Genomic DNA, 13,106 nt, shown 5'->3' with positions numbered 1-13,106 from the left:
ATAAATTAAATTTATTTTTTCCATGCACTACACTTCTATCAACCCTACTCAGTCGGACTGCTCGCAGCACCATCCCTTGATGTCCTGCCCGCGCAGCCCGTATTCTCTGTCCAAGTGCTCTTCCAGCTGACAGTCGCTGAGCCAGGGCGAATTGCTCAAAGAGCCAGCGTCCATGCGTCGTTTTGGCTCAAACTCCAGCATGGCAAGCAGGAACTTGGAAATGTCGTAAGCAAGAGGCTCCTCGATGTGGTACTTCTCCACCAACACCGCAAGTAACGTCCAGATCTTGAGCTTGGAAATGTTCTTGAGCGACTGGAACGACTTGTCAAAAAACTCTCGCGAGTACTTGCACTTCTTCAAGTACAACTTGGACGGCCAGATCTGGAGCAGCTCGATGATCTGGGCCAGATGGTCGTCGTTCTTGTTGTACGTTGTTCCTGTCTTGGGGTCGAATAAATAGTCGCCCGTGATCAGCTCGAAGATCAAACATCCTGCAGACCAGAGATCGGTGGAGCAGCCCCACTTGCCGCCTAGGATCACCTCTGGCGCACGGTACTGTCGCGTTTGGATGTCGTTCGTGTAGTGCAGGTTGGTCCAGCAGGCGTTTCCCAGATCTGCAATCTTGACAGAAATAATCGAGTCGAAGTCCATCGTCGTGGTGGCAGTGGACGACTGGCGCGACACGGTGGACAGCACAGATTCTCGCCGCGAGACAGGCTGGTGCGGGTCTATTGTCAACGACGATACACGCCGCGTGGCGCTCGTCACTGGGTCCGGGAACGGGATCGGCGGTTCGGTGGCGTCCACAAACTCCTCGTCGTTCTCCTCGGACGACTCCTCTTCTTCGGGAATCGCCTGCGGGGAAATTGTAAACGCTGCAGGATTCGGAGCAAGAACAGGCGGCACCGGCGGAATCGAGGAGACGGCCGGCGCAGATTCGCTCTTGGCATGCATGAACGACTCATGAGAGCTGGCACGTTTCTGCGAGAACGAGAACGAACGGAAGAAATTGTCCACCGAGCCCCTGGTTTCCACAGGGGATGTCAACGGCTTGGACAGGCGGATCGGCTTGGGTCTGTGCGACGCGGATCGGGACCTGTCGCCAACGACGGGGTCCGAGCTCTGCTGAGATCTCGAGTTCCGGTGACGCGAGAGCTTTCTATCTTTTCTTTCTCGCTCGAGCATCTGCACGAGTTTCTCCACGTCGTTGATCTCCACCAAAACGTTTTCCGGCTTGATGTCAGTATGAATTATGCCGCACTCTCTGTGCAGGTAATCGAGGGCCAACAATAATTGTTTGGCGATCTGCTTGACCAAAGTCAGCGGAAGACCCCCGTAGCTTTCCTTCAGTATCGTAAGATCGTTGATCGTGCTCATGTGATGTTCAACAGAAATCGCAGACAAGTTGTCGTCGTCTGAAACAGACGTTTTTTTGTACTCCTCTGTTTTTTGCTTCTGAAACTGCTTGTATCTGAGTAGAAGGCTGAGCATATTTTCGCCCAAAACCTCGAAAATCATACAAATATGTTCTCCGTTCGGCCCCGTGTGGACGAAATGGTCCAACATCTGCACCACATGTCTTCGTCCGGGATGGTTTTCTGGCCCATTGTTGACTTTCTCCAATATCTTGATCTCGTCCAAGGCGGCCTCTCTGTAGTTCTTGGAAGACCGAACAATCTTGATGGCCACATGGCGATGGTGTATAGAATCGTACGCGAGCCAAACGGTGGAAAAATGGCCCCAGCCAAGCTTCCGCACAATCACATACTGTTTCTCTGTGCCGTACCGCTCACCGAAATACGTGGGATGATACCCTCCTTCGCAATAGTCCTTCTCGTCCTCCTCTTTCTTGAGATTCTCCTCTGTTTCCGACTCGGATTCCGACGACTCCGCGAGTTCTTCCGGGTTGTACTCGTTGGTTTGGACTTTTAAAGACGACGATAAGTTGCTGTGGGATGTGGGGTTGGGTGGTGTATGTTTCGAAAACGAAAGCCGATGGCCGATCAACCGCAAACGGTCCATGCTGGTGCGCGGCGTGTGGGAGCCGGCAGAGTGGCCGTCTGCAGGGCTTTGCGTGAGGTTCATCTTCCCATGGAAATGAAGGAAACAAATCAAAAAATTAAAAAAAAGGGTGACTGCCGTGGGTCGGGATTGCGTCGATCGGCGCGAGGAGACTGCGGTCGATCTCGATGCGATGGTATGAGCTGCGCATGTGTCAGGTAGCGAGGGTGAAAAGATCCGCCCTATATTTTACAGCCGCATGGGAACAAGATGCGTCATAACGGTATCAACCCTGTCGCAATGTCTAAACAACCATCGTTCGTTTTCTTTTGCCAAATAAAGCACTCAAATCCGCCGAGATTTATTAGGTAAGCTTCCCTATAAAATAAATTTCACCACCCATTAAACTTTGTGTCCATGACTGAAAACAGTTTGATTTACGCAGCTCTGTCTGCTTTGGTTGCTGCCCTGGTTGGTTTCTATCTTCTGTCGCCCAAGGAGCGCAAGGTTCTGAAGGCCGACCGGTTCCAGGAGTTCCCATTGATCCAAAAGACCATCGTGTCCAAGAATTCCGCTATCTTCAGATTTGGACTTCCAAGACCAACAGACGTTCTGGGATTGCCTGTTGGCCAGCATATTTCCATTGGCGCCGATATCGGCGGCAAGGAGATTGTCCGCTCGTACACTCCAATGTCCTTGGACGAGGATTGCAAGGGCTACTTTGACCTGTTGATCAAGGTTTACGACAAGGGTAACATCTCCAAGCACGTTGACGGGCTCGAACTGGGCGAATGTATCCGTGTGCGTGGGCCAAAGGGATTCTTCACCTACACCCCGAACATGGTGAGAGAGTTTGTGATGGTTGCAGGAGGAACAGGCATCACTCCAATGTACCAGATCATCAAGGCCATAACCAACAATCCAGAAGACCGCACCAAGGTGACTCTTTTGTATGGAAACGTGACTGCCGAGGACATTTTGCTCAAGGCAGAGCTCGATCTGATCGAGAAGGAGTTCCCTAACATCAAGGTGGTTCATGTTCTCAACAACGCTCCGGAAGGGTGGACCGGTGAAGTCGGTTTTATCACCAAGGACCTGTTGCAAAAACACGGTGCTGCGGCCGCAGACGACGTCCAGGTGCTCCTATGTGGACCTCCACCAATGACCAGTGCATTGAAGAAAGCAGCCAACGAGCTGGGCTTCAGAAAGGCCAAGCCGGTGTCCAAACTCGGCGACCACATCTTTGTGTTTTAAACCTAATTAGAGTACTGAACTTGACTATCTAAATTACATCGTCCAGCTTGAGGTTTTCGAGCCGCTGGTCGACCGCGTTGCCGCCCGTGAACGCACGCAGTAGCAGCCGGTCGTGCAGCGCGTTCAGCGCCTTGATCACGTCTTTTTTGTCTATAACACAGGAAATGTTGATCTCGTTGGCTCCCTGACTGATCATCTCGATGTTGATGCGTTCATCGGCCAGAATTTTGAACATGGCGCCGGCAATACCAATCAGCTGTTTCATGTGGATCCCCACCAGCGAGACAATGCACAGGTCTTTGGTCACGTCGCAATCTCCGTACTTGGTCAGCTCTTCCAGGGCCTTACCGAAATTGTGCTTCAAATCGCTGGTATAGTGCAAGGCCATGGAAATGTGCACCTCCGACGTGGAAATCAGGTCCACCACCAACTTGTGCTTGTCCAGGATGGTGAACACGTTGGCCAGAAACCCGTGCGAGAGCGTCTTTTTGTTGGAGTGGATGTTGAGAACGGCGATGTCCGACTTGGCAGTGACGGCGGTGGCTGTTTTGGAGGCTGTGAACACAGAAGATGGCAGGTTCTGCACGGAAATCGGCGGATGGGGCGGCGTGGCCTCGCCGCGCTTGCCCAGATTGTCCGGGTAGATGATGGTGCCCTCGCCCGTTGGGTTCATGACGTTCTTGATGCGAATCGGGATCCGTGCCTTGATAACCTGCTCCATGGTGAACGGATGAATAACCTCGGAACCGTAGTAGGTGAGCTCTGCGGCCTCGTCGGGCGTGACAGAGGACAGAAGCTTGGCCCGCTGCACTTTGCGAGGGTCTGCCGTGAAAATGCCGTCCACCTCTTTCCAGATCTGCAGCTCATCGGCACCGAGACCAACGGCCGTCAGCGCAGCACAAAGGTCTGTATAACCTCTGCCCACCCCACGTAATAACCCTCCAGGAATTAGTCCAAAAAACCCTGTCATAACAGGAACCGTCCCTTCGGGCAACTTGCGCACCTCGGCAGCAAACCGCTCGCCCAGAGTCTTGTAACTGGCCGCATCCAGCCCGTTGCTGAAGTCCATGTTCGTAGTCACAGACGAAAGATCAACATAGCTGGCACGGACACCTCTGTCCTTTAGTAAATACGCCATAAACCGGCAGCTCAGCTTCTCGCCGCATGCCATGACCACGTCGTTCGATTTCGCGCTGATCTCTCCGATGATCAAGCACGCGTTCAACAGCCGCTTCACGTGCTCGATCTCCTCCACCGTCTCCTTCACCAGTCGCTCTCTGAGCTCTGGGTTCTTGATCTTTTCTTTGGCATTATTCACATGGTCTTCCTGCACCAGTTTCAGCAGCTGCTGAAATTCCTCCTGTTTGTCGTCTGCTGCAAGCTCTGCTGCGGTCAGAAGTCGCGTGGTGGTGCCTTGTGTCTTCAAATGGGTCGATCTAGCACTGCACACCACAACCACCTTGTGAGATTCGTTGTACACCTTGATAATGTCGTCGCATATCTGCTCGGGGAACTTGCCGACACTTGTGCCGCCGAATTTCTGGACTATCCATCCAGTTTGTAGGGAGTAGAGGGACGATACTGACGCTGCTAATGACATGGTTGAGGAAGAGTCATAAATTGGAAAAAAAAGTGCCGGAACCGGAGTGCGCGAAATTTTAGTGCTCTTCGCCTAACGGTTGGGCTGATATTCGTCGATGGGATGGTTTGGGGGTCGGACAGGGAGTTCTTTGCGGGCGTTGGAGATGGACCCTGTTGCTCGCTGTTGTCACCCACCTGTAAACCATGGTTTGCAACCATTGTCGGACAATTTTCTGTAGCCACACCTGTCAGACTGTGCAGCTGGCTCGCACGTCGATCTGGACTGTGTCGCACGGAAGAATACACATAGTGTGGTATCTGGTAGCGACCCACGGCCGCTGCATGCAGGGCAGGTTTGGTCAACCGGGCTGCGTGAGCAAGGCGCACTTAGTGCACGGAGTCTCAATTTTTGGAACGTTAGGGCGTGTGGCGTAGTTGGTAGCGCGTCTGCCTTGCAAGCAGAAGGTCATCGGTTCGACTCCGGTCTCGTCCATATTTTTTTACTTCCTCCACGGCGTCCTAGGTGGCTGGCAAGGACCCCCACGGTGTTGGGACCTATTTCTACACAAATTGGGTGTCTCAGGGGTCGTACTGATGTAAAATAAAAACTTTGTCGTATCATGACACGGTATGTGTTGTAGGTCTATGCACAGGGTTTTTGCGGGTCAGGAGTCCACCATGAGGATCTCGCTCGACCACAGTCTGGGGTTCCATCTCACATCTGTGTGGGACTCAAACCAGCTGTCGATCGAGTCTCTAGGAACGATTTCGTAGACGTCTTGTTCCTTTTTGATTTGGAACAAACACTCGTCGATCTTGATGTACTCTAGTTTTGTGTTTGGTTTTGGTGCGTCGTTGAGCAGACCTGTAGGGAGGTGTTGGATCCGAAGCCAGTTGTCGAAAACGCCCGGATACGCGTTGCCGAGCCCCCAATGTTTTTCGAACGAGTTGCTACCAAGAATCCACAATTTCTGCAAATTTGGCAGGCAGTTGAAGAAAGACTGTTTATTTTTGCTGATGAAGGCGAACTGGGTTTGGATTCGAAGCGAAGATAGACGCGGAAACGACTGTTTCATGAATAGTTGCGAAAATTGCGACTCGGACAGTTGTTCGTGGAGTTCCACGAGTTCTTTTTCGGACCTGATTTCCAAAGACAGTTTTTCAAGCGACCCGGACTGTCTGGAAATGGCAGCGACGTACTGATCGAGCAGCTGCATGAGCGGGGATTGTTTCAGGATGTTGTATCTGATTACGAGACTCAGTTCGCGGAGCGAGTTTGGGGACAATCGGTTCAGAAACGGAGCCACAGAGTCGATGGACCCTTGACGAAGGTCTATTGCTAGGATTTCCAGCTTGGGAGGGTTGAGCGTGTCCAGCAGCGACTCAGACTCGGCGATCTCGTTGGTGTCTGCGAAACAGATGGATTTCAGGTTGTTTTGCACCGCCAGCGGGATGGAGTCTTGCGGAGTGAGAATTGCGCTCACGAGACTCAAATGAGACACGGCCGGGAAGTCCAGCACTGTTCTGGGGTATCTGATTGAGGACGAAATGAGGTCTCTGAGATGGATTTTGCGGTGAGGACGAACGAGTTCCAAAGCCTGCAATTTGGACGTGTCCTGGACCAACGCGGAGGTCAAATCGTTTGGCTGGCTTGAGGGCCCGATCGAGATGGATTTCAAGCACAGCGGAGCAAATTGGAGTCTGCACGGCCGGAAGTTGTTGATTGCGAGAGACAAATGGTCGAGATTCGAGTGGATGTTCTCGAGAAGATCAAGCGAAACAGGCTGATCTATTCGCAAAGCCGCCAAGCTGGTGAAGCTGGCCAGTGATTTAGACAGTTTGAGCTCAAAGTCGATAAATTCCTGGGGACAATGAACAATTTCCAGACATTTCACCTTGGCCACCTTGGAACTGTGAAGAAACCCGTTGATGTTGGGTTTCGTGCGGATAAACGTCTTTCTGGTCTGGAAAAGCCGGTTTGTCTGGACGTATTCTGGATCGAACTGGGTGTAATGGCTATCGACGATAATTGAGCAATACAACTGGGCCAATGCTATATCGGATAGTTCTTTATTGACCAATAGCAGCGAGCACAGGTCGAATTGTGACAACTGGCTGCAAATAATTGTCCAAACCTCCGGAGGGAGCATAAAGAAAGCAACAGGAGATTAAAAGTTATTTTTTAAAAATTCATCTGGGTTATTTGTTATAAATAATGACGGAATCCATTCATTCTGAAGATTCCCTGGACTTTTACTCCACGCTGACGCGTGAGTCGTTCCAATACAACCTTGCCAAACTGCCGCCGGGCGAGTTCGACCCGTCGCGGTTCATTTCCCAGAGCTACAAGTACTGGTCGCTGGACGACCTGACCAAGTCTCTGGGCTCTCTATTGCATGAAATCGATCAGGAACTGATCGATCTGGTCAACAACGACTATTTGAACTTCATCCAGCTCGGAAACTCGATCGACGGGTCGGTGGACCTGATTCACGACTGCAAAATCGACCTCAACGGATACATTCGAGACCTGTCGCTGGCCAACGTGAAGATCGACGCCGATCTCGAGGTGGTGGACGATCTGTTGTTGTACAAACGCAAACTCAGCGTTTACAAAGCCATCATCAACCAGCTGATGATATTGGACGAGCAAGCAACGCTTTTTTCCAAGAAAATCAGCTCTGGCGACGTCAAGGAGCTCGTGGTCCTATTTTTGTCGGTGAACCGCATCTACGAATCTGTGCTCAAGTACAAGAACCTGGAGATGGTAGCGATGGTGGGCAAGAAGATTGCCGGAATGAAAATGGAGCTGAAAAGCGTTCTCGACAGCAAAGTCCAATCTGCTTCAAACGAGGACAAGTTCGAGCTTCTGAAAGTGTACACAGTACTAGGAGAAGAGTCTGGATTCATCAAGGCCCTTAAACAGAAGTCCACCATAAATTAATTTGCTCCATATAGACTTCACAATTAATAACGACTCTTTTTTAAATTTACACCACTTGGATTCAGCTTTTCTATAAAGATTGCCTAGTAAGTTCGGTCATGCGCTCTCCAAACTCTTATACACCGATTTCTGCACCTCCTGCCAGATCTGGAACTTAACCTCGTCGGTTAGTTCGATTCTGTTCTTCAACACTTTTTTGTATAGCACTTCGTCACCACGAATGCCCTGGTTTTTAGCCTTTTTAAGCCCGCTCACCTTCTGCTTGAACTCATATCTGCATTGATTTTCGATCGCGAGATTCAGCAAATAGTTCTCCACAATGTTGCGCCATTCGTACTTCATAAAAGTCTGATGCTGGAACTGGCTGGCGTGTCGCTGACGCGCCTGTTGGACAATGTAGTTTGCTGTTTTCTGTCTAAACTCGATATCGAACCGACTCTCCTCGTAGATGTCAGAATTGGCCAGAGTTTCGACGTATTGGGCATCGGGTGCGTCCAGCGGTAGCACCTGGATTTTCAGCGTAACAGGCACATATGGCAGCCGAATCAGCGGCGATTTGCCCTTCCATTCCGGCCGCACACTATCGACAATCAAAAGCGACCTGATGTCGTTAAGTTCCCAATCCCGTAAATTTCTCTTGGTGAAAAGGGGGCGTCCGTTGGGGAACCGTGGGGTTTGCAGATCTGGCGAGTAATAATCTCTGAAATCGCGAGGAAGCGCCTCTGCCAGCGATATCTGGTCCGAATGAGCAACAGGAACGTCGCTGACCTGCGTCGGAAGCGTAGTATTTGAGTATATTTGCGAAAGTTGGGTGAACAGCGACGACTCAGCCGATTCCATCGTCTGGCGTCTTTGCAATTGCACCGGTTCGGAATCTATGGACGTCTCATCGGACGAGTCCTGCGACGAGACCGTGATGGCCCTGCGGAGCGGCGATGAGCCGTACGTGAGCGACGCCTCTTGTTCCGGAACCGGCTGAGCTTGTTCGGTGGATTTGGCGGTTTTTTTATCCTGGAGCTTTTGTAAATGGCGCTGGATGTCCTCCCGCGCCTTTACGTGGAATTCACGTGGCGTGGAGTACAGTTCCTGCCCGTTATTGCCAAAAAGCTTATAACCAAACATAACAGATACAATTTAAAATTTTAAAAAGGCGGACAAACTTTTGCGCGACAATACGATCGCGGGGTACCTATTGTGGGTATCCACGGGGGAAGTGTATAAAAATTTTTCCGATAGATGGGGGGCCTGTGGGGGTAGGGCTGAAGGAGCAGGTCGGGTAAGCCAAATGGGGTTGGCCGTTTGTGGAAAACATGAGATGGTGTCGATAGTGGGCCTGAGTTTGAGTGTGTGTGTGCCTTACCCGTTCTGGTTAGGTTCCGACACCAGTCCGGCCCCAGTCCTGGTTTCTCCGGCTAACGTAAAAACCTGCTTAGCTAATACGGCCCATATATTTTTTTGTGTTTTGTTTTTCGTGTTTTGTTTATGAATCAAACAGAGCCTTCTCGAAAGATGTTGGGGCCCCGTAACGTGAACCAGCAGCCGGTTCAGGTGGTTGCTCTCAAGCCAGAGAACCCCGGTCCGGCGTCCCAACAGACCAACGGTGTCCAGAGCCAGTACTCCATGGACCAGAAACCAGATCTGGAGGAACAGTTTCAGCCACGTTTGGTGATAGAACAGCTTGTTCTCACCAACTTCAAGTCGTATGCGGGTAGACAGGTTGTGGGGCCGTTCAATTCGAGCTTTTCGGCGGTTGTTGGGCCCAACGGGTCGGGTAAATCAAACGTGATCGACTCGCTTCTTTTCGTGTTTGGGTTTCGCGCAACAAAGATGAGACAATCCAAGCTGAGCGAGTTGATCCACAATTCCGAAAACTTCCCAAACCTCAATTTCTGTCAGGTCGATATCCATTTCAAAACGGTTCTCGACAGCTACGACGAAAACGGCGAGTTACAGACAGAGGCTCTTCCGGTGGCAGATCTGGTGGTTAGCAGAAAAGCGTACCGGACCAACTCGTCAGAGTACTACATCAACGACAAAAAATGCACCTACACAGAAGTCCAGACACTGTTGAAAGATCAGGGTATTGATCTGGACCACAAGCGATTTCTGATTCTCCAAGGTGAGGTGGAAAGCATAGCACAGATGAAACCGAAAGCAGAAGGCCAGAGCGACGATGGGTTGTTGGAGTATCTGGAAGATATCATTGGCACAGCAAAGTATAAGGCCTCGATCGAGGGCAGTCTGGTTCAGATCGACGAGCTGAACGAGGTGTGTGTTCAGAAAGAGCACCGGTACGAGATTGTTGAGAAAGCGAAAAACGACTTGGAAGCTGGCAAAGAAACAGCGTTGACTTTTCTGCGCAAGGAAAAATCGCTTTCTGACAAGCAGTCTGTGTACTTGCAGTGTCGTCTGTTGAAAGACAAAGGCCTCCTTTCCGAGAAAAAAGCCAGTCTCGAGACGCTCAAACAGAAACTCACCGAGATGAAGCACCAGAACGCAGAGCATATTCAACAGGTTGAGGAGGAGACAAAGAGATACCACGAGTTAAGTTCGGAGGTTAAACATTTGGAAAAAGAGGTGACGAACCTCAAGAATGCGCATAAGAAGATCGAGAAGGAGAAAGTTTCGATGGACGAGAAAATCAAGCACAACGAGAATCGCAAAAAAAAGGCTGAAAAGGCCCAGCAGACCAGCTCGTCTCAACTTCGCGAGAGCGAGTCCAAGATCGCCGATCTTGAAAGGAACCAGCAGGAGTACACTGCCCAAAGCGAGCAATTGACCAGGACTCTGGATCAGGAGAAGAAACAACTTGAAAGTATCAAAGTGGAGGTTTCTGAGAAAACCAAGGATCTGTCCATGGCTGTGTCTAAATTGCAACAGGAAATGGAGCCTTGGAAGGACAAGATTGGCGCAAAGCAGGCGGAGATCGATATCAAGACATCGCAGCTTGAGATTGTCAAGAACAAGCTCCAAGAGCTGGAAACCGAAACTTCCAATCTTGAAGGGAAAGCAGAAGAGAAGCTTGCACTTGCACAGGCAAAAAAGAAACAGATAGCACATTTGAAGAAAGAGAAGCTCCATGTTGCTGAGCAGATCAAACTGGGCGAAAAAGAGGTTAACGAGGCAAAGAAGAAGTTAGATGCTATGGAGTCGGAGATCACTTCTTTGAGAGATAGAATGAACGAGGCAAATGTCAGAGTCACAAACACTCAGTCGAGAAACAGGGTTTTACAAGCTCTTACGCATCTGAAGAACTCAGGGCGTCTTACCGGGTTCCACGGCAGATTGGGAGATCTCGGAGTGATCGATGACAAGTATGACGTTGCTGTTTCCACGGGAGGAGGTTCATTGGACGACATGGTGGTTGATACTGTTGAGATTGCACAACAGTGTATTTCATACATGAGAAAGAACAACCTTGGGTTTGGAAAGTTTATCGTTTTGGACAAGTTGCGTAAATTCAACTTGTCCAAGATCCAGACTCCAAATAATGTTCCGCGGCTGTTTGATCTCATCACGCCTGTTGATCCCAAGTTTGCGCCTGCGTTCTACAGCTCCATGTACAACACTCTGGTGAGTCGCAATTTACAGGAAGCCAACAAGGTTGCCTTTGGAGCCAAAAGATGGCGTGTGGTTACTCTGGATGGTAAGCTGGTGGACACCAGTGGTACATTATCTGGAGGAGGAAACAGGATGTTCAGAGGTGCGATGAGATTGAAGTCTGCTGCCAAGACAGGGAACGAGATTTCCGAGACGGAGCTTAAAGCTATGGCCGACGAGGTTCAACTGAAGGAGGACGCATTTACGAAAGCTCAATCTGCTTTCTACGAGATGGAAAATGCTCTTTCCAATTTCCACGACAGACTTCCGGAGATTGACATGGAGATCTCGAAACTGGAGCTCGAACACGATATGGATCGTCAGGAAGCCGAAGCTGCAAAAGCTCGGTCGAAGGATGTTTTGGCCAACAAGGACAAACTCGCCAAGATGCACAAGCAGATAGTTGAGGAGTCCACAGCGATCGAGAAGCTCGAGTCCGAGAAGAAGAGTTTGAAGGATCAGTCTCAGGGACTTGCAGACCAGATTGCCGAAATCCAGGAGAAAATCATGGAGGCTGGAGGAGTCAAGCTGAAAATGCAACAATCGAAGGTGGAATCTGTTTTGCAAAAGCTTGAGATTCTGAACGAGAAGGAGTCGAGCGACAGTTTACAGCTCACTAAATTGCACAATATGGTCACGCGACTCAAAGGCCAGATCTCGGAAAACTCGATCGAGATCCAGGAAGCAGAAAACGACATTTCCAAGATCAAAGAGACGTACGACTCGAGTCTGCGCAAGTTCCAGAGCTCTGAGAAAGAGCTCGAGGAGCTGACGAGCCAATTGGAAGACGTCACCGAGAAATGCGAACAGTCGAAGGAAGAACTCAATGCCAAACAATCTCAGATAGCCGACTTGCGCAAGGAAGAGATTAAACTTGCTAGTGAGGTTGAGAGGTGCGAGAGCAGTATCAACAGCTACGAACGCAACATCAAGAAGATCACCAACGAGATAGGAACGGCAGAGTATCGTGAACTTGAAGGGTTGATAGGATGGATGGAGGACGGCGAGGAGAAACAACAGCTGCTTGCCCCACCTCACGAGTACACTCCTGAAGAGCTGGAGAAAGTCAACCCGGAGACTCTTGAGGCCGAGATCGAGGAGCTGGAGAAGGAGGTTGATTCCATGACGGTTGATCTGGACACTTTGCACGAGTACGCCAGACGGTTCAAGGAGTTCACTGAACGGAAAGCCGACTTGAACGAGTCTGTTGTGAAACGGGACGAGTTGAAAGAAGCGTGCGAGAACCTCAAGAAGCAGAGGCTGGACGAGTTCATGGCGGGTTTCAACCAGATCTCGCTGACGTTGAAGCAGATGTACCAGATGATCACCATGGGAGGAAACGCGGAGCTTGAGCTTGTTGACTCTTTGGATCCGTTTTCTGAAGGTATTCTATTCTCTGTGATGCCACCAAAGAAGTCGTGGAAGAACATCAGCAATCTTTCTGGAGGAGAAAAGACGCTTTCTTCGTTGGCGCTGGTGTTTGCTCTCCATCGGTACAAACCTACACCGTTATATGTTATGGACGAGATCGATGCTGCGTTGGATTTCAGAAACGTGAGCATTGTTGCAAATTATATCAAGGAGCGGACAAAGAACGCGCAGTTCATTGTGATTTCTCTGCGGAACAACATGTTCGAGTTGGCTAAACAGCTGGTTGGTATTTACAAAGTGAGCAACATGACCAAGTCGATCACTCTTCAGAACAGGGACATTATTTCCCAGTGAT

General features: G+C 50.2%; 10 protein-coding genes across 10 annotated transcripts; 5 read left to right on the top strand and 5 right to left on the bottom strand.

Moving 5' to 3' along the window:
• Positions 1-48: 48 nt before the first annotated feature.
• OGAPHI_001594 (uncharacterized protein) lies at positions 49-2,022 on the bottom strand (the record flags this gene model as incomplete). The annotated part of the gene is made up of 1 exon (XM_046202372.1): positions 49-2,022. One exon carries the CDS (start codon positions 2,020-2,022, stop codon positions 49-51), a length of 1,974 nt encoding a protein of 657 aa, XP_046063736.1.
• Positions 245-967, top strand: OGAPHI_001595 (uncharacterized protein; the record flags this gene model as incomplete). The annotated part of the gene is made up of 2 exons (XM_046202373.1): positions 245-426; positions 589-967. 2 exons carry the CDS (start codon positions 245-247, stop codon positions 965-967), a joined length of 561 nt encoding a protein of 186 aa, XP_046063737.1.
• A 381-nt stretch (positions 2,023-2,403) lies between the features above and the next one.
• Positions 2,404-4,855, bottom strand: OGAPHI_001591 (uncharacterized protein; the record flags this gene model as incomplete). The annotated part of the gene is made up of 2 exons (XM_046202369.1): positions 2,404-3,096; positions 3,293-4,855. The coding sequence occupies 2 exons, from the start codon at positions 4,853-4,855 to the stop codon at positions 2,404-2,406; spliced, it is 2,256 nt and encodes a 751-aa protein (XP_046063733.1).
• Positions 2,419-3,255, top strand: OGAPHI_001593 (uncharacterized protein; the record flags this gene model as incomplete). Its single annotated transcript, XM_046202371.1, has 1 exon — positions 2,419-3,255. The coding sequence occupies one exon, from the start codon at positions 2,419-2,421 to the stop codon at positions 3,253-3,255; it is 837 nt and encodes a 278-aa protein (XP_046063735.1).
• Positions 3,642-3,899, top strand: OGAPHI_001592 (uncharacterized protein; the record flags this gene model as incomplete). The annotated part of the gene is made up of 1 exon (XM_046202370.1): positions 3,642-3,899. One exon carries the CDS (start codon positions 3,642-3,644, stop codon positions 3,897-3,899), a length of 258 nt encoding a protein of 85 aa, XP_046063734.1.
• Positions 4,856-5,501: 646 nt separating the features above from the next.
• On the bottom strand, positions 5,502-6,986 carry OGAPHI_001590 (uncharacterized protein; the record flags this gene model as incomplete). The annotated part of the gene is made up of 1 exon (XM_046202368.1): positions 5,502-6,986. The coding sequence occupies one exon, from the start codon at positions 6,984-6,986 to the stop codon at positions 5,502-5,504; it is 1,485 nt and encodes a 494-aa protein (XP_046063732.1).
• Positions 6,987-7,051: 65 nt separating this feature from the next.
• On the top strand, positions 7,052-7,780 carry OGAPHI_001589 (uncharacterized protein; the record flags this gene model as incomplete). The annotated part of the gene is made up of 1 exon (XM_046202367.1): positions 7,052-7,780. The coding sequence occupies one exon, from the start codon at positions 7,052-7,054 to the stop codon at positions 7,778-7,780; it is 729 nt and encodes a 242-aa protein (XP_046063731.1).
• A 96-nt stretch (positions 7,781-7,876) lies between these two features.
• On the bottom strand, positions 7,877-8,902 carry OGAPHI_001588 (uncharacterized protein; the record flags this gene model as incomplete). The annotated part of the gene is made up of 1 exon (XM_046202366.1): positions 7,877-8,902. One exon carries the CDS (start codon positions 8,900-8,902, stop codon positions 7,877-7,879), a length of 1,026 nt encoding a protein of 341 aa, XP_046063730.1.
• Positions 8,903-9,289: 387 nt separating this feature from the next.
• OGAPHI_001586 (uncharacterized protein) lies at positions 9,290-13,105 on the top strand (the record flags this gene model as incomplete). The annotated part of the gene is made up of 1 exon (XM_046202363.1): positions 9,290-13,105. One exon carries the CDS (start codon positions 9,290-9,292, stop codon positions 13,103-13,105), a length of 3,816 nt encoding a protein of 1,271 aa, XP_046063728.1.
• Positions 12,415-12,942, bottom strand: OGAPHI_001587 (uncharacterized protein; the record flags this gene model as incomplete). Its single annotated transcript, XM_046202364.1, has 1 exon — positions 12,415-12,942. One exon carries the CDS (start codon positions 12,940-12,942, stop codon positions 12,415-12,417), a length of 528 nt encoding a protein of 175 aa, XP_046063729.1.
• Position 13,106: the final 1 nt, after the last annotated feature.

Source organism: Ogataea philodendri (assembly GCF_020536065.1).
Source record: "Ogataea philodendri strain CBS6075 chromosome Unknown scaffold11, whole genome shotgun sequence".
NCBI lineage: Eukaryota > Fungi > Ascomycota > Pichiomycetes > Pichiales > Pichiaceae > Ogataea > Ogataea philodendri.
Note: the sequence above shows the minus strand (reverse complement) of the source record. Positions and strands in the feature narration are given on the sequence as shown.